A 21,463-nucleotide genomic window follows, 5' to 3' on the forward strand; every position below is an offset into this window, starting at 1 on the left:
AGTCCTGGGGAAAATTGATGAACAGAGAGATCTGGGTGTTCAGGTCCATTGTTCTCTGAAGGTGACAACGCAGGTCAATAGGGTGGTCAAGAAGACATATGGCATGCTTTCCTTCATTGGACGGGGTATTGGGTACAAGAGTTGGCAGGTCATGTTACAGTTGTATAGGACTTTGGTTCGGCCACATTTGGAGTACCGTGTACAGTTCTGGTCGCCACATTACCAAAAGGATGTGGATGCTTTAGAGAGGGTGCAGAGGAGGTTTACCAGGATGTTGCCTGGTATGGAGGGTGCTAGCTATGAAGAGAGGTTGAGTAGATTAGGATTATTTACATTAGGAAGACGGAGGTTGAGGGGGGACCTGATTGAGGTCTACAAAATCATGAGAGATATAGACAGGGTGAATATCAAGAAGCTTTTTCCCCCCAGAGTGGGGGACTCAATTACTTGGGGTCATGATTTCAAGGCGAGAGGGGAAAAGTTTAAGGGAGATATAGGTGGAAAGTTCTTTACGCAGAGGGTGGTGGGTGCCTGGAACGTATTGCCAGCAGAGGTGGTAGAGGCGAGCACAATAGTGTCATTTAAGATGTATCTAGACAGATACATGAATCGGCAGGGAGCACAGGGATACAGATCCTTGGAAAATAGGGGGCAGGTTTAGATAGAGGATCTGGATTGGCACTGGCTTGGAGGGCCAAAGGGCCCCTTCCTGTGCTGTAATTTTCTTTGTTCTTTATTTTTCCTAAAAGTAGCAACAATCTGTCCACGTGTATCCTGACAAGTCCCCTTGAATCTTATGTGTTTCAATATGATCACTTCTCGTTCTTCTCAACTTCAACAAGTACAGACCCAGCCTACTCAATCTTTCCTCATAAATCAATCCCTCCACACCTTGAATCAGTCAAGTCAATCTCCTTGGGGCTGCCTTTGATACCATGTCTATTCTCAGATCGGGGACAAAACTGTTCACAATATTGGAGGTATAGTTTCACTGGTGCCCCATATAGTTTTAGCATAAATTTGTAATTTTTATACTCCTCTTATACTGTGGGCGGTTAGCACTGCTGTCTCACAGCACCAGGGACCTAGGCTTGATTCCGCACTCAGGCAACTATTTGGAGTTTGCTCATTCTCCCTGTGTTTGCATGGATTTCCTCTGATTTCCTCCCACAATCCAAAGATTTGCCAGTTAGATGAACTGGCCATACTAAATTGCCCACAGTGTTCAGTGATATGCAGGCTATTAGCTGTGGGAAATGCAGAGATAGGGTAGGGGGCTGTGTCTGGGTGGGATGCTCTTTAGAGTGTTGGTGTGGACTTGATGGGTTGAACAGCCTGCTTCCACACTATAGGGATTCTGATTCATTTTGAAATAAAAGCCAACATGATATTTCCCTTCCCTGAACTTGTATGCTAGCTGTTTGTGATTTACACACAAGGATTTGCAAATTCTTAAGTGCTGTGAATTTTTGTAGTCTTTCTGCATCTAAATAGTCTTCAGTTCCTATTGTATAATCATTTGCGACCTTGTTTAACCTGTCTACATCCCTCTGCAGATCCTGCATGTTACCCTCACCACTACATTTGTGTGATACCTGGTGATGGTACGTTCACTTTTCTCATTCCGGTCTTTAGATTCAACCTTTCCACTGGCCAGCCTAGATTGGAGTTGTCCCTGGGGACCCTGTGGAATCAGCTGGAAAACTGAAATTTCCGCTCAGCAGTTCCTATCCTCTTGGGCCTCTCCAGAAGTCTCCTTTTAAATCAGCGACTTTGGAGGGTTCCAATGAAGTATAATAGTTACTCCGGATAGATTAGGCTACTAAATACATAGTCAAAGCCCTGACTAGCTATTTAGCAGACCCTGTCCTTAATTCAGACACCCCTAACTACCCCACCCGACACCAGACGCTGACCTGACAACCACCGGAGATCCAACCCCTTTCCACTCACCTCCAAACCTGATCCAACGTCCAAACCCAACCCTCCCGGGACCCGAACTCAATTTGCCCCCGCCCATCTGGACACCTGTCCCTTCAAACCCCGACCCCCCGTTCCCACCCAATCGCACCTCCATGAGAGAGACAGCTATTCCCTGGGCCCATCAACATCCAGGATGAAATGAAAACTTTCAGTCAATGCTGAGAACTCACTCCAGCGCTTCTTTGTTTTTACCTTTATGATCATGTTTGTTTCATTTCCCTGCGTCATTGCAGTCACAGCGTCCTGTTCCCCTCTAGACACGTGTTTGCTTTTCCATTCGGTGGTTGTTATATTTGTGAAAAACCCTTCAGTCGATGTACTTTGCGATACTGTTTCATTAGTCTGAGGGCTGGATGTTGTTGCTTGTGTGACTGTGATGTTTGTAGCTGTGCTATGGAAAGACGTTGAATTGGATATCTCAGGAGTTTGTGTTGGTCGCGATTCAACCTGGCCAGGATCTGCTGTGGTTGTGGAGACAGGACTGATGGTTTCTTTTACGCTCGTGGTAGGACTTCTTTCTGTAAAGACATGGGTTTAGAATTTCTTTTTTTAAAGTCACCACTATCGTCATCATATTATGTCCTATGCCTCTAACTTAATTGGCACTTTAGGGATGATTCAATATTATAGTCAAAATTTACAACCTGACACTCCAGCCATTCAAGATTTGCTCTGTTGAGTGCACATGTCTCAGGATGAGTAGATCCTGCACTACGGCAAATTTTGCAATTACCAATATTCTTTCCACGCTGCACTGTTACCCAGGGATTGGCTGTTTCTTTGAACGATGACTTGGTAACATACTCACCTCAGGTTATGGAGTCAAGTCCCACTCCGAGAGACTTGAACACAATATCAATGCTAAAACACTCCGTCAAGTACAGGGGGAGAGCTGTACTCCTGGAGGTACTGTCTTTTGAGTTTGCCTTTAAACTGCAGTGAGTCTTATCCCCAGTGCCCTGGACAAAAGGGACATAGAAATAGGAATAGGACATTCAGCTCCTTGAGCTTGCTCCATCCTTCAAAGAAATCCTGTTGATCTGTGGTTTAATTCCATACACTAGCCTTTGGCCCATACCCCCTTATGCTGTTGCTAAACAAACATTTATCTCCCTCAGATTTAAAATTAACAGAATCCACTGCCATTTGTGGAAGTGTGTTACAAACTTCTACTACTTTTTACTCCCTTAAACAACTGCACAAAGTCAGAGATTATACAATCATTATTATCTTAACTGTTGTTGTACCTTGATTTATACAACTTAGTTGGTGTGTTTTCCAGATTACGTCTATGAGTACGATTCAAGGAAAGTATTTACAGCCATTAAATTCAGTTGTGACATCCTGAAATTGTGTCCAATTCTGTACAAATGCAAGTTCTCTTGGCATTGAAAGATGTTAAATGGGCAGATAGAGTTTATGAAGTTGGGCCAAAATAAACTGGCATCTTGGATTGGGCTATGTGAGGGTGGCGTGATAGCTCAGCGGTTAGCTCTGCTGCCTCACTGATGCCAACCCATCTGTGTGGAGTTTGCACATTCTCCCTGTGTCTGCGTGACTTCCTGTTCCCACAGTCCAAAGATGAGCAGGCTAAGTGGATTAGCCATGGGAAATGCAGAGTTACAGGGACTGGGGGGGGGGGGGGGGGGGGGGGGGCGGTGTAGGCCTGGGTGGGATGCCCTTTGGGTCGGTGTGGACTCAATAGGCCGAATGACCTGCTTCAACATTGCAGGGATTCTATGAAGTGTTGTACTGAGCTGTTGTACAAGGTAATGGTTCTGAAGGAGTCAGTGTTTGAGCTTTGCAAGTCCAACAACATTGGAGGTTTATTCATAGACCATCCCCCACCACAGACCGTTGCACTGCTCCTTCAGACGAGCAGAGGAAGGTGGATTGCTGGCAGTATTTGAATCCAACCACAGCCACCAGGTAATAAAGTGTGAAGCTGGATGAACAACTCTCCGACACCTCCTCCTACTGCCCCCTTGATCATGACCCCACCCCCGAGCACCAAACCATCATCTCCAACACCATTCATGACCTCATCACCTCAGGGGACCTCCCACCCACAGCCTCCAACCTTATTATTCCCCAACCCCGCACGGCCCGATTCTATCTCCTTCCCAAAATCCACAAACCTGCCTGCCTTGGTCGACCCATCGTCTCAGCCTGTTCCTGCCCCACCGAACTCATCTCCACCTACGTGGACTCCATTTTCTCCCCTTTGGTCCAGGAACTCCCCACCTATGTCCGTGACACCACCCACGCCCTCCACCTCCTCCAGACCTTCCAATTCCCTGGCCCCCAACACCTCATTTTCACCATGGACGTCCAGTCCCTATACACCTGTATTCCGCATGCAAGTGGCCTCAAAGCCCTCCGCTTCTTCCTGTCCCGCAGGCCTGACCAATCCCCCTCCACTGACACCCTCATCCGCCTAGCCGAACTCGTCCTCACCCTCAACAACTTCTCTTTCGATTCCTCCCACTTCCTACAGACAAAGGGGGTGGCCATGGGCACCCGCATGGGCCCGAGCTATGCCTGCCTCTTTGTAGGTTATGTGGAACAGTCCCTCTTCCACACCTACACAGGCCCCAAACCCCACCTCTTCCTCCGTTACATTGATGACTGTATTGGCGCCGCCTCTTGCTCCCCAGAGGAGCTCGAACAGTTCACCCACTTCACCAACACCTTCCACCCCAACCTTCAGTTCACTTGGGCCATCTCCAGCACATCCCTCACCTTCCTGGACCTCTCAGTCTCCATCTCAGGCAACCAGCTTGTAACTGATGTCCATTTCAAGCCCACTGACTCCTACAGCTACCTAGAATACACCTCCTCCCACCCACCCTCCTGCAAAAATTCCATCCCCTATTCCCAATTCCTCTGCCTCTGCCGCATCTGCTCCCACGATGAGGCATTCCACTCCAGCTCATCCCAGATGTCCAAGTTCATCAAGGACCGCAACTTTCCCCCCACAGTGGTCGAGAACGCTCTTGACTGCGTCTCCCGCATTTCCCGCAACACATCCCTCATACCCCGCCCCCGCCACAAGCGCCCAAAGAGGATCCCCCTCGTTCTCACACACCACCCCACCAACCTCCGGATATAACGCATCATCCTCCGACACCTCCGCCATCTACAATCCGACCCCACCACCCAAGATATTTTTCCATCCCCACCCTTGTCTGCTTTCCGGAGAGACCACTCTCTCCGTGACTCCCTTGTTCGCTCCACACTGCCCTCCAACTCCACCACACCCAGCCTTCCCCTGCAACCGCAGGAAATGCTACACTTGCCTCCACACCTCCTCCCTCACCCCTATCCCAGGCCCCAAGATGACTTTCCATATTAAGCAAAGGTTCACCAGCACATCTGCCAATGTGGTATACTGTATCCATTGTACCCGGTGTGGCTTACCCTACATTGGGGAAACCAAGCGGAGGCTTGGGGACCGCTTTGCAGAACACCTCCGCTCGGTTCGCAATAAACAACTGCACCTCCCAGTCGCGAACCATTTCCACTCCCCCTCCCATTCTTTAGATGACATGTCCATCATGGGCCTCCTACAGTGCCACAATGATGCCACCCGAAGGTTGCAGGAACAGCAACTCATATTCCGCTTGGGAACCCTACAGCCCAATGATATCAATGTGGACTTCACCAGCTTCAAAATCTCCCCTTCCCCCACTGCATCCGAAAAGCAGCCCAGTTCGTCCCCTCCCCCCACTGCATCCCAAAACCAGTCCAACCTGTCTCTGCCTCCCTAACCTGTTCTTCCTCTCACCCATCCCTCCCTCCCATCCCAAGCTGCACCTCCATCTCCTACCTACTAACCTCATCCCACCTCCTTGACCTGTCCGTCTTCCCTAGACTGACCTATCCCCTCCCTACCTCCCCACCTATACTCTCCTCTCCACCTATCTTCTTTTCTCTCCATCTTTGTCCGCCTCCCCCTTGCTCCCTATTTATTCCAGTTCCCTCTCCCCAACCCCCTCTCTGATGAAGGGTCTACGCCCGAAACATCAGCTTTTGTGCTCCTGAGATGCTGCTTGGCCTGCTGTGTTCATCCAGCTTCACACTTTGTTATCTTGGATTCTCCAGCATCTGCAGTTCCCATTATCACTAGTCAGCAGGTGTCATATTGGTATGCTACACAAACATCAACCTGTTGTGACTTCCCACTGTGAACACCACCCAGATTGAAGTCTAGAGATAACAAGGTGTAGAGCTGGATGAACACAGCAGGCCAAGCAGCATCTTAGGAGCAGGAAAGCTGACGTTTCAGGCCTAGACCCTTCTTCAGAAATGGGGGAGTGTAAGGGAGTTCTGAAATAAATAGGGACACTTCTATCGCCTCCCCCTCTCTCCCGATTTATTTCAAAACCCCTTTCCCCTCCCCCATTTCTGATGAAGGTGTCAATGTAACACTTTGTCAGTGTCAGTCTGGTTTACAATGAAGCTCCATTATTTTCATGACACTCAGGTCACGTGGAGGAAGGTTCTCCTGTATCCAGAATTAAGTGAGGAATAATGTATATTCAAGGTTCAGTTTGTCGATAGCCATAGGAATGATAGCAATGATTTCAGGAAAGGTTCTTGTGGCACAGTGATAGTGTTCCTACCTCTGGACCAGATGGCCAGGGTCCAAATCTCCTAGTTAAACCACACCTGGAAACTGTGAACAGTTTTGGTCTCCTTATCTAAGGAAAGGTATCCTGGCATTGGATGCAGTCCAGAAAATGTTCATTCAGCTGAACCTGGGGTTGGAGGGATTGTTTTAAGAGGAGACCTTAAGTAGATTGGGTCTGTACTCAATGAAGGGAGATTGTAGAAAGCATAGGTCGACAGATTTTGGAAAAGTGTGGACGCAGTAGGGTTGTTGTAATGGGTGACTTTAACTTTCCTAATATTGATTGGAACCTCCTTCGAGCAGAAGATTTGAATGGAGCTGTTTTTGTAAGGTGTGTTCAGGAGGGTTTCCTAACGCAGTACGTTGACAGGCCGACGAGGGGAGAGGCCATTCTAGACTTGGTGCTCGGAAACGAGCCGGGGCAGGTATCAGATCTTGTGGTGGGAGAGCATTTTGGTGATAGTGACCATAACACTCTCTCATTCTACATAGCTATGGAGAAGGAGAGGATTAGGCAGAATGGGAGGATATTTAATTGGGGAAGAGGAAACTATGATGCGATTAGACACGAGTTAGGAAGCATGGACTGGGAGCAGTTGTTCCATGGTAAGGGAACTATAGACATGTGGAGATGGTTTAAGGAACAGTTGTTGGGAGTGATGAGTAAATATGTCCCTCTGAGACAGGCAAGATGGGGTAAGATAAAGGAACCTTGGATGACGAGAGCGGTGGAGCTTCTAGTGAAAAGGAAGAAGGTAGCTTACATAAGGTGGAGGAAGCTAGGGTCAAGTTCAGCTAGAGAGGATTACATGCAGGCAAGGAAGGAGCTCAAAAATGGTCTGAGGAGAGCCAGGAGGGGGCACGAGAAAGGCTTGGCAGAAGGAATCCGGGAAAACACAAAGGCATTTTACACTTACGTGAGGAATAAGAGAATGGTCAAAGAAAGAGTAGGGCCGATCAGGGATAGCATAGGGAACTTGTGTGTGGAGCCTGAGGAGGTAGGGGAAGCCCTAAATGAGTTTTTTGCTTCTGTCTTTACGAAAGAAACGACCTGTGTAGTGAATGAAACCTTTGAAGAGCAGGTGTGCATGCTGGAATGGATAGAGATAGAGGAAGCTGATGTACTGAAAATTTTGTCAAACATTAAGATTGACAAGTCGCCAGGCCCGGATCAGATTTGTCCTCGGCTGCTTTGGGAAGCGAGAAATGCAATTGCTTCGCCACTTGCGAAGATCTTTGCATCCTCGCTCTCCACTGGAGTCGTACCTGAGGAGTGGAGAGAGGCAAATGTAATTCCTCTCTTCAAGAAAGGAAATAGGGAAATCCCCGGCAATTATAGACCGGTAAGTCTCACGTCTGTCGTCTGCAAGGTGTTAGAAAGGATTCTGAGGGATAAGATTTATGACCATCTGGAAGAGCATGGCTTGATCAAATACAGTCAACACGGCTTTGTGAGGGGTAGGTCATGCCTTACAAACCTTATCGAGTTTTTTGAGGATGTGACTAGTAAGGTTGATGAGGGTCAAGCTGTGGATGTGGTGTATATGGACTTCAGTAAGGCATTTGATAAGGTTCCCCATGGAAGGCTCATTCAGAAGGTCAGGAGGAATGGGATACAGGGGAACTTAGCTGCTTGGATACAGAATTGGCTGGCCAACAGAAGACAGCGAGTGGTAGTAGAAGGAAAATATTCTGCCTGGAAGTCAGTGGTGAGTGGGGTTCCACAGGGCTCTGTCCTTGGGCCTCTACTGTTTGTAATTTTTATTAATGACTTGGACGAGGGAATTGAAGGATGGGTCAGCAAGTTTGCAGACGACACAAAGGTCGGAGGTGTCGTTGACAGTGTAGAGGGCTGTTGTAGGCTGCAGCGGGACATTGACAGGATGCAGAGATGGGCTGAGAGGTGGCAGATGGAGTTCAACCTGGATAAATGCGAGGTGATGCATTTTGGAAGGTCGAATTTGAAAACTGAGTACAGGATTAAGGATAGGATTCTTGGCAGCGTGGAGGAACAGAGGGATCTTGGTGTGCAGATACATAGATCCCTTAAAATGGCCACCCAAGTGGACAGGGTTGTTAAGAAAGCATATGGTGTTTTGGCTTTCATTAACAGGGGGATTGAGTTTAAGAGTCGTGAGATCTTGTTGCAGCTCTATAAAACTTTGGTTAGACCGCACTTGGAATACTGCGTCCAGTTCTGGGCGCCCTATTATAGGAAAGATGTGGATGCTTTGGAGAGGGTTCAGAGGAGGTTTACCAGGATGCTGCCTGGACTGGAGGGCTTATCTTATGAAGAGAGGTTGACTGAGCTCGGTCTCTTTTCATTGGAGAAAAGGAGGAGGAGAGGGGACCTAATTGAGGTATACAAGATAATGAGAGGCATAGATAGAGTCGATAGCCAGAGACTATTTCCCAGGGCAGAAATGGCTAGCACGAGGGGTCATAGTTTTAAGCTGGTTGGTGGAAAGTATAGAGGGGATGTCAGAGGCAGGTTCTTTACGCAGAGAGTTGTGAGAGCATGGAATGCGTTGCCAGCAGCAGTTGTGGAAGCAAGGTCATTGGGGTCATTTAAGAGACTGCTGGACATGCATATGGTCACAGAAATTTGAGGGTGCATCCATGAGGATCAATGGTCGGCACAACATTGTGGGCTGAAGGGCCTGTTCTGTGCTGTACTGTTCTATGTTCTATGTTCTATGTTCTAAGTTTGAAAAAGTGAGTGGCAACCATATTGGGCATACAAGATTCTTAGAGGACTTGGCACATTAGATGCAGAGAGGTGGTTTCTTTCTTATGAGAGCATCTAGGACCAGACGGAATAATTTCAGAATCAGGGATTGCATCTTTATGACAAATATGAGGAATTTCTCTTCTCATGGTATAGGAATTTGTGGAATTCTTTACCACAGAATGCTGCAGAGGAGGAGTCATTAAGTATATTCGAGGTTGAGGTTGACAGATTTTTAATCAGTAAGGGATACAAGGTTGAAGAACATTTGCAGACTATCCCATTACTGTTGGCAGAAACTCACTGAATGGAAGGTTTCCCCATGAGTACGTTTCCTACATTGACGCAGTGACCACATTTCATAAATTGGTGATTAAACTCTTCTGGATCTCCTGAGGTCATGAAAACGGCTGTATAAATACAAGTTTTGTTTTCTTTTTACTCTGGGCTCTGGAAGGTGACAAAGGCCAAACTATTGAGATCAAATGTATTGAAGATAAACAGGTTTATAGGATGACTTCATTAATTGTTCCTTCTTTTACATGAAAATTCATATATTCTACACAATTTCTTATTAAACCACTGACGTGGGGAGCACAATTCTGAGGTTATTGCAGATATTTTGATCAACCTGTTCTGAAATATCATGAAACAATTTGAACTTGGCTCATAAGACTTGGGCTGACAAGTGGCAAGTGACATTCGCGCCACACAAATGCCAGGCTATGACCATCACCAATAAGAGACAATCTAACTAGCGCCCCTTGACATTCAATGGCGTTACCATCACCAAATCTCCCACTATCCCAAATCTCCTGGGGGTTACCATTGACCAGAAACTCAACTGGACTCACCACATTAACACAGTGGCTACAAGAGCAGGTCAGAAGCTTGGAATACTATGTCGAGTAACTCACCTCCTGACTCCTCAAAACCTGTCCATCATCTACAAGGCACAAGTCAGGAGTGTGATGGAATACACCCCACTTGCCTGGATGAGTGCAGCTCGAATAAGAAGCTTGACACCATCTAGGCCAAAGCAGCCCACTTGATTGGCACTACATCTACAAGCATTCACTCCCTCTTTAAGTAGTTATCAATGATTTACAATATTTGCCAGGTATTCTTATTCTTTTTCATTAAGGGAGAACACCAGTGGGCAAGCAATCCAGAAGCCCAGGCTAATATTCTCAAGACTTGGGCTGATCGTAGTATCCCTACAATGTGGAAGTAGACCATTCAGCCCATCGACACCGACCCCTCCAAAGTGCATTGCAACCAGACCCAATCGCTGACCCTATCCCCATGGCAGATGGTGAATTTGAATTAAAAAAAAACAAAATCTGGAATGAGAAAGCTAACGGGGATCACATAACTAAATGGTGCTGGGCAGAAAAACCCATCTCGACCACTAACATCCTTAAGGGAAGGAATCCTGCCCCCAGCCACTCCCACCATCTGGACTGTGACCCCAGATCGACAGCAATATGGTTATTTTGCATTTAAGGAACGATGGTGTATGCTTGGAGAGCCAGTAATGCTCACATGCAATGAGCGAATAAACAAAATAATCTGCAATTGAAAAGCCAGACTCAGTATTGATGATCATGAAATTATCCAGTTCAAAATTGTCCTTTTAGGAAAGAAAGCTGCTAAGCAGCTGATCTGGCTGACACGTGGCTCCTGACCCATCATCATGTGCTCCTCTCTCAACTGCTCTTCAGGTCAATAAGGGCCGCCTTACCAGAGGTGTCTATGCCTCATGAAAGAAAACAAAAAAGTTCCATGGGGCTTCCAGTACCCTTTTTGCCCATAGCACTCATTTAGAGAGGATGAAGTTTGTGTTCATGCACAAAGAGCACATTATATCAGTCTGCTGCCTCTGCTGCCCATTATGCGGGCAGCACGGTGGCTCACTGATTAGCACTGCTGCCTCACAGCGCCGGAGACTTGGGTTCGATTCCAGCCTCAGGCAACTGTCTAGTGCGGAGTTTGCATGTTCTCCTGCATCTGTGTCTGGGTTTCCTTCAGGTGCTTTGGCTTCTTGCCACAGTCTAAAGCTGAGGTGGATTGGCCATGCTAAATCGCTCCTTGTGTCTAGGAATGTGCAGGATAGGGAGACCAGGAATGGGAAAATACAGGGTTGCAGGGGTGGGGTGAGGTGGGTTGGGCCTGAGCCAAATGCTCTTTGGCAGGTTAGCATGGACTCAATGGGCTAAATGGCTTGCTTCTATACTGTAGGGATTCCATGATTATAAATTACAATGATCAATGCGAGATGTTCAATATTATGAAAGGTTTTGCTACATTCAATAGAAAACACAATTAAGTTACTTGAATAAAAACTAGAAGGGAAATGAGAAGAATTTATATTTTCCACAACTAGCTGTGATGATTTGGAATGGATGTTCTGAATGGTTGCTGAAAACAGATTCAGTAATAATGTATAGGCTTTCATAGAATCCCTACGGTGTGGAACAGGCCATTCGGCCCAACAAGTCCACCACCCCTCTGAAGAGCATCCCGCCCAGACCCATTCCCCTACCTTTGATTTCCCCTATGTCTAACCCACCTAACCTAAACATCCCTGGGCACTACGGGCAATTTAGCATGGCCAATCCACCTAACCTGCACAACTTTGGACTGTGGGAGGAAACTGGAGCACCCGGAGGAAACCCATGCAGACACGGGGAGAATGTGAAAACTCCACACAGGCAGTCACCCGAGGGTGGAAGCAAATCCGGGTCCCTGGTGCTGAGAGGCTGCAGTGCTAACCACTGAGCCACTGTGCCGCTCATGTGGCTATTGGAAATAAACCTGAAAAGGAACAGAAATCGAGTGCCAAAAGGGATACAGCTGGGGAATTGGGACTAACTGAATACTATATTCATAGTTCATGAAGGGATTGAACTGCTTCCTTCTTCACTTTACGATTCTACAAGCCTACTTACCAGTACTAGATGCTTTTGTAGAGCCTTGTGTTGTAGAGTTTTGGGTTGTTGAGGCAGTGCTGTCAGTTTGGTGAAGAGTAGAGGATGATGTGGCATTTTTAGGTTGAACAGCTGTGGTGCTTTTCTGATCTTGGGTTGTTGTTGCTGCTGACACATCAGTTGGATTATTTTGTTGCATACTTGTTGTTGGTGTAGGTGCAGTGACTGTACTTGAGGTCGCTGTGGATTGATTGGTTGCCGCAATGTGATTTCCTGTCTCATTTTCAGTAGAAGTCATAACGCTATTGGTCACTCGTGTCATAGTGCTGAAATCTGACTGCTTGGCGAATGAGCTAGCCATCTGTGTAGTTAGACTGGAGATATGGTTCGCTTTAAACACAGTTGTTGAATTTTCTGCAGTGACGAGGTCTAGAAAAGTGGTTGGCCAAGCACCTGTTGAAATAATGAGAGTCAGGTTATTACAGTAAGAAGAGAAGGTTATGCATTTTCCCCATCAGGCATCCTCCACTACTTAATCAGACCTTGTATCTTATCATCTATTTGGCCGAGATCAAGGATGACAGAAGGCTTTTGGCTCCACAAGAGTCTTGCTTTCATGTCTGACTTTTTTTTGGATGATATACTCCCCTACCCATTGTCCCTTGTATTGATGGTTGATTTGGGTATGGTTCTATATCAATTGAGAAACAGAATCGAGAGATGTACTGATAACAGTTTGTTAGTTTTATTTAGGGGAGTCATGAATATTTATTATAAACAGTCGTGACCCCAGCGCTGATCCCTGCGAAACCCTGTGGTCATGGGTCACCAACCTGAAAAATGACTCTTTTATCCCCACTCGCTGTTTCCTGTCCATGAACCCATTCTCTGTCCATGTCAATGTACTACCTCCAGTAGCATGGGCTCTTGTCTTATGATTTAAACTCTTGTGAGTTACTTTCTGGAAGCCAAATACAATACATCTATTGGCTCCCCTCCATCCACTCTGGTTGTGACTTCCTCCAAAAACTCTAATAAATTAGTCAGAAACAATTACCATTCCAGAAAGCCACGCTGACTGTGCTTGCTTGGATTATGATTTTCCAAATGTTCCTTTATCATTTCCTTAATAGGTGATTCGAAGGCTCTTCCAACAGTAGATGACAGGCTAATCAGACTATAGTTACCCACTTTTTGCCTCCCTTCCTTTCCACTGGAGTTCAAAAGAATGAGACATGATCTCATCGAAACATATAGGATTCTCGAGGGGCTTGACAGGATAAATGCGGAGAAGATGTTTCCCCTCATGGGAGTGTCTAGGACCAAAGGGCATAGCTTCAGAATAAAGGGATGCCAATTTAAGACTGAGATGAGGAGGAATTTCTTCTCTCAATGAGTTGAGAATCTTTGGAACCCCTTGCTACAGAAAGCTGTGGGGGTAGAGTCTTTGTGCATATTTAAGGCTGAGAGAGATAGATTCTTGATCAGTAGTGGAATCGAGGATTTCGGGAAAAGGGAAGAATAGTGGATGAGTGTAATGCCAGATCAGTCATGATCCTACTGAATGGCAGAGCAGGCTGGAGGGCTGAACAGCCTTCTCCTGCTCCTATTTTTTTCTTTAAAAGTCGTAAGATCTCTCACCTCCTTCATTCATTCTAAAGACTACAAAATCTTCCAAGTATTGAGACCAATTAAAGCATCTCCATCTCCCTTCCACGTGCAGTCAATTAAATTTACCACAAACTGAGATGGGCTAGCACAGATGCATTTGACCCATTTCTGTCATTGTCAGTGAAGTCCTTTTGTGAACCATAAGGTACTGCTTCAAATGAAATGCTCAATGTATAGTACGAATACGAGGTATGCTTTGTATCTCACTTGTGGCAATGGGCAGGAATACTCCGTACAGTTTAGGTCTCCTTATTTGGAAAAAAAAAGATACAACTGAAATTAGAATTAATTAGCACTAAAATTAGTTCTGAGAAAATTCACACAACTCATTTGTGGAATTAAGGGGACATCTTATGAAGCAGTTTGAGTCTAAACCAGCTGGAGTTCAGAAGAGTGAGAGACAATCTCATTGAACCATACAAGATCCTGAGGGGACTTGACAGGCTGAATTACTGGGAGAATTCTATGCAGACCACTAGAAATAAGAGACCCATTTTTAGAATAAGCGATTTTTCTTTTAAGAAAGTGATGGTGATGGGGAGAAACATTTTCTCTCAAAGAGTCATTAATGTGTGGAGTTCTCTTCCCCAGAAAGCAGTGGAAGTTGGGTCTTTGAATCTTTTTCAAGGCAGAGTTGGATTTTTGATAGACAAAAACATCAAGGGTAATGCGAGGGCAGGCAGGAAAGTAAAGTTCAGATCACAACCAGGCAACCTACAATCTCATTCAATGGTGAAACATACTCAAAGGACAAACAATCTATTTCCAATCCACCTGTCCAATGACCCTATTTCTTCTGCAACCTTTCCCCTGGTCATTTCACAGTTTCTTCAAAGCATCAACTGTGTAACTTCTTTGGCAGCAAGAACGGCACACTAGGACCTTCCAGATCATCTAGAAAAAGCAGCAAATTCCAGAGGACCTGTGAAGGAGGTCTGCCAGAGAATTCTGATTGAAAACAGACACTGCATAACTGGTGCAAGCCCGAAACGTCAGCTTTCATGCTTCTAAGGTGCTGCTTGGCCTGCTGTGCTCACCCAGCCCCATACTTTGTTATCTTGGATTCTCCAGCATCTACAGTTCCCATTCTGTCTAAAGAGATTCCCTGTTTCATTTGCCAGGTCAGTTGTTAACTTTATGTCTGAGGTAGTTACATTTTTGTTAAGCCAAGGTATTAAGGGTTATGGGCCAAAGGCAGGTATATGGAGTTAGGCCACAGATTAGTCACTATCTAACTGAATGGCAGAGCAGGCTCGAGGGGTTGAATGGCATACTTCTGTTCCTCTATTCAAAATGTCTTACTGACTGGTCTCAAAATGTTGAGTTCCCATCTGTGAATGAACTCCTCTGAATCTGAAGTGTCTTAGAACAAATTAGACAAATCAAGGATTTATACAGCACATTTCAATGATCTTCAGGCATTTATTGAAGTACAATTATTTATTTAACATTAGGAAATGCAGCAACTTCATTTACATAGAACAGGATCCCAAGAACAGCGTTGAGAAAAACGGCCGGATAATTTGTCTTAGTGGTACTGGTCCAAATATCAATAAAGGTAAAGGTGCCATAGACCGAGGGGATGGCACAGTGGTTAGCACTACTGCTTCACAGTGCCAGGGATCCAGGTTTAATTCCACGTGAGTGGAAGTTTGCACGTCTCCCCCAAGACTGTGATGGTTTCCTCCCACAATCCAAAGGTGAATTGACCACGCTAAATTGCCCATCGTGTCCAGGGATGTGCAGGCTTGGTGCGTTCGCCATGGGAAATGTAGGGGTAGGGAGTTGGGTCTGAGCAGGTCACTCTTAGGACGGTTTGTATGGACTTGATGGGCTGAAAGGCCTGCTTCCATACTGTAGAGATACTGTGAATCAGGACTATAGGCCTGCTGTCTCATTAAAGAGGGTGGACTGGTGATGAGCTTAACCTGAGGGTCACCGTGAGGTGTGGTTGAGAAGGTGGGACCTTCATGGTGACTTTAGCTGATACAAGGTTTAAACCTCCACTGTTGACATCTCTCTGCTTTTGAATGCAGCTATCCAGTGACCTGAGCTAACTGGCCAAATGACTGTGTTCTTCATAAAATATTCTTACGCAAACTTTCATATTCACCCGAGAGGGGAGAAGGGGCTTAATGTTTCATTGGAAAGACAGTACCTCTGACAGGGCAGCAGTCCCTCATTATTGCAGTAAAACTTTTAGCCTAGTCTGCACACTCTGGAATGGGGCTTGAAGTCACAGTATCAAATAGAAATAGTTATTTAATTTCTACACAGTATGTTTGCTGAACAGGCACAGGGAAAGATTGTAACGTTTTAATGTTGTTAATTAAATGATTGGTTTAAATAGTGGTTTAAGGATAACCATTAATGTCTTTCTCAGTCATTAATAGCTGGGATACATTGAGATGGGCATCTATGAGTTCAGAATTGCTGAGAAACCCTGGGTCGACATTGAATCTGATATTTTATTGGTAGAAGAAACGCAGTTGGATGTCAGGGAGGCAAGTCAACAAAAAGGGGACACGTTGTCAGTGCTTCTGTCCTGGCAAGCTGGGAGTGTTGGTGGGCTCACTCCAGGCACAGGATTTGCTGGCACCCATAGTGAGCTGAATCTGGCAGACCGAGGCACCAAGCCCATCATAAAAATCTCCATCAGTGACAAGGATTTCCATGTTTGGTTTCAGTATTGAACTTTGGACACACCCGATTAGTACAAGGTCATTTTTTTTTAAAGTGTGTGCAGGATGTCCAAAATGATGCCGTGTGAACTGGAAACTGGATCATTGCATCCCAGCCTCTGACTCCAGTCTAGGCATCTCTAGCCCTAGGAAATCAGGAGGAACTGGGAGAGAGAGCACACAGGGTGAGGAAAGAGGAGCAAATAGCATTGGCAGCAGAGGAGCAGCGGCAAAGTGGTGAAGATGGGCCAGATTATAGGAGGTGCAGAGTTTGTGTGTTGTCTTTGAGAAACTCCTCCCAGCATTTCATTGAAAATTGAATTTTGGATTTACATTTGTAATTCACTGAGGCAAATATGGAAAACGTGGTTATGCTCTTCGAGTGTGTCATTATACAATCCTCATTCATATCCTTAAAAGGACTTAAAAGGGTTTATGAATGGGCTTATTGCTTCTCAAATTGTGCAAACTGTTACTTTAAGAGGTCTCTGGGTAAACGCTCATACCATCTTTTATTAGTGATAATGGGAACTGCAGATGCTGGAGATTCCAAGATAATAAAATGTGAGGCTGGATGAACACAGCAGGCCAAGCAGCATCTCAGGAGCACAAAAGCTGACGCTTCGGGCCTAGACCCTTCATCAGAGAGGGGGATGGGGTCAGGGTTCTGGAATAAATACGGAGAGAGGGGGAGGCGGACCGAAGATGGAGAGAAAAGAAGATAGGTGGAGAGGAGAGTATAGGTGGGGAGGTGGGGAGGGGATAGGTTAGTCCAGGGAAGACGGACAGGTCAAGGAGGTGGGATGAGGTTAGTAGGTAGGAGATGGGGGTGCAGCTTGGGGTGGGAGGAAGGGATGGGTGAGAGGAAGAACAGGTTAGGGAGACAGAGACAGGTTGGACTGGTTTTGGGATGCAGTGGGTGGAGGGGAAGAGCTGGGCTGGTTGTGTGGTGCAGTGGGGGGAGGCCCACCTCCTTGACCTGTCCGTCTTCCCTGGACTGACCTATCCCCTCCCCACCTCCCCACCTCCCCACCTATACTCTCCTCTCCACCTATCTTCTTTTCTCTCCATCTTCGGTCCGCCTCCCCCTCTCTCCCTATTTATTCCAGTTCCCCCTCCCCATCCCCCTCTCTGATGAAGGGTCTAGGCCCGAAACATCAACTTTTGTGCTCCTGAGATGCTGCTGGGTCTGTTGTGTTCATCCAGCCTCACATTTTATTACCATCTTTTATTGTTGTCCACCAGCAAATCACCCACTACAGGTATGAAAGTATGTCATAGTCTTAGAGGCTATTTTTTTGGTTAATGATGAGTGGCATCAAGGTTTGTGGAGAAATTCTCACTCTGACGCTACCTACAAGCTTTTGTGGACCTGGACCAGCATGGTTAGTCTGGATCAGTCCAATACAATTTGTCCCAGATGGGGACTTGGAGTTCTTGCTGGACAGGGTGGTACAGATACAGGGCTTACTGTTTCCTCCCAGCATCATCAGTGAAGACCACAACACCAGCCTGGTCAGGGGATGCCACCAGGGTGAAAGCATCTCAGCCAGCTGGGGGAATGCCATAAGAGCGTAGGAAGAAGGTCAATGTCCTTCTCCATTCCTCCAGCATGAGAAACATGAGAGTCACGATCTCCTTTTAGAAGCCTCACACTCAGTCCACTAAGACTCATATTCTACCACTTTCTCACTATTGTCTGTATCATCTTCCCCATTCACTCTCACTTACCCCAACATCACTAACCCTGCGCGCCTTCTGTGCTGTCGACTCACTCACACGGTTCATCTGCCCACCTGCACTAAAAGTATCAGCTGTGCCACCCACTTTCGTCTCTTGTAATACATCCCTCCCTCAATACAGAAAGACAACAGCATACAATAGGGTAGAAAGAGACAAGATGGGTGGTGGGCCGTCCAACATTCAGCTCTTCATCCATTGGGTGGGAAAGATGCCAACTCTGGCTATCCCAAGCATGACTGTGTCCACATTCCCAGACTGGTATCAGTTTCTGCCCTCAACATACTGTGCAGGAAAGTCAGGACCCTTGTCTGGGCTGGTTATTGCTGAAAACGATGACAAGTTCCTGGCTCTTTGTGTTTGCACCAAGCAGCAAGGCAAGACATAAATAACAAGAAGCCTAGCAGTTATGGCTGAGGGGGTTGGCGAGGGTGGGGGGAGCAGGGAATAGGCAAAAAGACAATGGCAACTTAAAGCAGAAATGTTGTGAGCAACGAGGTAGAGTCAAAGTGAGGGAATGCTAAGAATGCAAGTGAAGAGCTTGAGGTACAGCCTAGTCCAGTTCTTGAGCTGGGTGCATGTCTGTGTACATGTATCCTTACTGCAATGTTACAGTGATAATTTCTGGTACAGCATTGAAGTACCAAAGTGTACAGTAAGTGAATTGGGAATGTGTCACGAGGGTTCACAGAGGTTATCATATGCCATGTCTTTGGACATAGCTTGCATTGTCCATGAAGCATGCTCAGAAATGTCCATGCCTGTTGTCCAACATGACAGCTGGTTGCAGCCAGTATAGAGCTGGAGTTAGCAACTACCCAGTCTGATTTCCATGTCAAGAATTCTCAATGTCTAGCTTGCTTGGTAAGAGGGGAAGCTGAGCATTAATAAGGTGTTTAAGAAGCTATAACCCTCTTATTTGGCAATTTGCCACTGCCTAGCAAGAAATCCGCCATATTGTTTGGCTAAAGTATAAAAGATACAGCGAGTCACTCCTGACATAGAGTCTGATTTCACTGGAGTTCTTGACTGTTGCTGCCACAAATCTCACCATAGTTTATATCACTCCGATCCCTATAGGATATTTCTCTGAGACTTTATGTCAAAAGAGGAGTCCATTCAGGCCACTGAATCCCAATTTGCATGCACCTACTTTATGGAATAACCTAAACAGTTATTGGATTTCTTAAATGCCTAACAACGCCGTTTTGCAAATTTCATCATAGAGTTCCTTTCAGGTTCTGGTGCATTCCTGATTTGATCGCCATCTTGTACATCCACATGGATCTTTTAGCAGTTTGATGTGACACCAGGAGGGCTTTTGTGTTGTCCATTCTAATTTGCACTGATGAGTTTCATAATAGTAAGGGCAGGAAATTAGCTAATCAGCCAGTATTGTATTTCTCACCATTTCCCACCAATTGGAGTGACCAAAGCTTAGAGACAATGATTTGTTACAGACCACGACCCACCCTCACTCTTGTTACTGAATATTGCTATCTGACCCAGCTCTTGATGGTAACACACAAACCAATTTACATGGATCTTTCATAACCTGCACCATTGTCTACCGGTGTATGTACAGGAAATTGAAAGTCGAAGTTTCACTAGTTCAATATCTAAGGACAATAGGAATCAAAAGGAGACCATTTAGCCCCTCAAGCCTGCTTTGTGATTGAACTGCAATTCTTCTTTTGTCCCACAGGCATCAAGTAGCATAACTTCAAAGTAAGACAAATTGTTTTCTTGTTAAAATGTTGATCAGAGGAGTGTAAACCCCATACAAAAATAGTATGGGTGTAGTCTATTTGACTAAGACTCCTCTCCCACACAATTAGGTCTGAACTGATCTGTCACGCAACTCCATTTACTTACCTGATGTTTTAATGCTTACACTAAAACCAGCCTTTCTTCCATTGACTCCATTTCCACTTCCTGCTACCTCGGGGAAGTAGCCAACAGAATCAAGGACCCCTCCCACCCCAGTTATGCTCTCTTCCATCCTCTTCTATTGGGCAGAAGATACAAAAGTTTGAAAATACATACCAAAAGATTTAACAACAGCCTCTTCCTCGATGTTATATGACTTATGAACGAACCTTTCATATTAGAATTAATCTTTCTCTGCACCTGTCACACTATATTCTGCATTCTATTCTATTACTCTGATGGAAGGTTTAATTTGTCTTGTTAGCATGCAAAACAACACTTTTCACTGTATCTTAGTAAACGTGACAATAATAAATGAAATCAAATCCATTGTTGCAACTTCCAACTGTTCTATAAATGAAATAAATGAATAGATTGGCAATTCTGTACTAATACATTGTATGTCAAGAGGTTTTATATAATGGAGGCATTCTCCCACACTAAAAAATCATCTCCTGATTCGCAGTAATTGACCTTAACAGCAAATGGAGGGCCTTCTAAATCTAGATCAATAAACCATTAGGGTGCCAACCTGAAATGTCAGCTTTCCTGCTCCTCTGATGCTGCCTGGCCTGCTGTGTTTATCCAGCTCCCCACACTGTTACCTCTTACTATCTCTCAATAAACCCTTAGGCTTGTTAGGTGCTTGAGTGGCAATGATTCATCATTGCAGATGCATCATGAATGTTGCATTTGCTTCATCAATACAAACAAAACGCCAATCCCATGAGATAATGGGAACTGCAGATGCTGGAGAATCCAAGATAACAAAGTGTGAAGCTGGATGAACACAGCAGGCCCAGCAGCATCTCAGGACCACAAAAGCTGACGTTTCGGGCCTAGACCCTTCATCAGAGAGGGCGATGGGGAGAGGGTTCTGGGATAAATAGGGAGAGAGGGGGAGGCGGACCGAAGATGGAGAGAAAAGAAGATAGGTGGAGAGGAGAATATAGGTGGGCAGGTAGGGAGGGGATAGGTCAGTCCAGGGAAAATGAACAGGCCAAGGAAGTGGGATGAGGTTCGTAGGTGGGAAATGGAGGTGCAGCTTGAGGTGGGAGGAGGGGAAAGGTGAGAGGAAGAACAGGTTATGCAGGTGGGGACGAGCTGGGCTGGTTTAGTGATGCAGTGGAGGGAGGGAACAAACTGGTCTGGTTTTGGGATGCAGTGG

At 45.8% G+C, this 21,463-nt stretch overlaps 1 protein-coding gene across 1 annotated transcript in view; it reads right to left on the reverse strand.

Moving 5' to 3' along the window:
- podxl (podocalyxin-like) overlaps window positions 1-21,463 on the reverse strand; it is a 155,861-nt gene that overhangs the window by 52,019 nt on the left and 82,379 nt on the right. Inside the window, exons 2-3 of the mRNA XM_048554169.2 lie at window positions 12,296-12,727; window positions 2,176-2,501 (exon numbers count right to left, since the gene is read on the reverse strand). Of these exons, the coding sequence (XP_048410126.1) occupies window positions 2,176-2,501; window positions 12,296-12,727 (758 nt within the window). The remainder of the gene's footprint in view (window positions 1-2,175; window positions 2,502-12,295; window positions 12,728-21,463) is intronic.

The sequence above is a fragment of the Stegostoma tigrinum genome, chromosome 25 (genome assembly GCF_030684315.1).
Source record: "Stegostoma tigrinum isolate sSteTig4 chromosome 25, sSteTig4.hap1, whole genome shotgun sequence".
Classification (NCBI taxonomy): domain Eukaryota; kingdom Metazoa; phylum Chordata; class Chondrichthyes; order Orectolobiformes; family Stegostomatidae; genus Stegostoma; species Stegostoma tigrinum.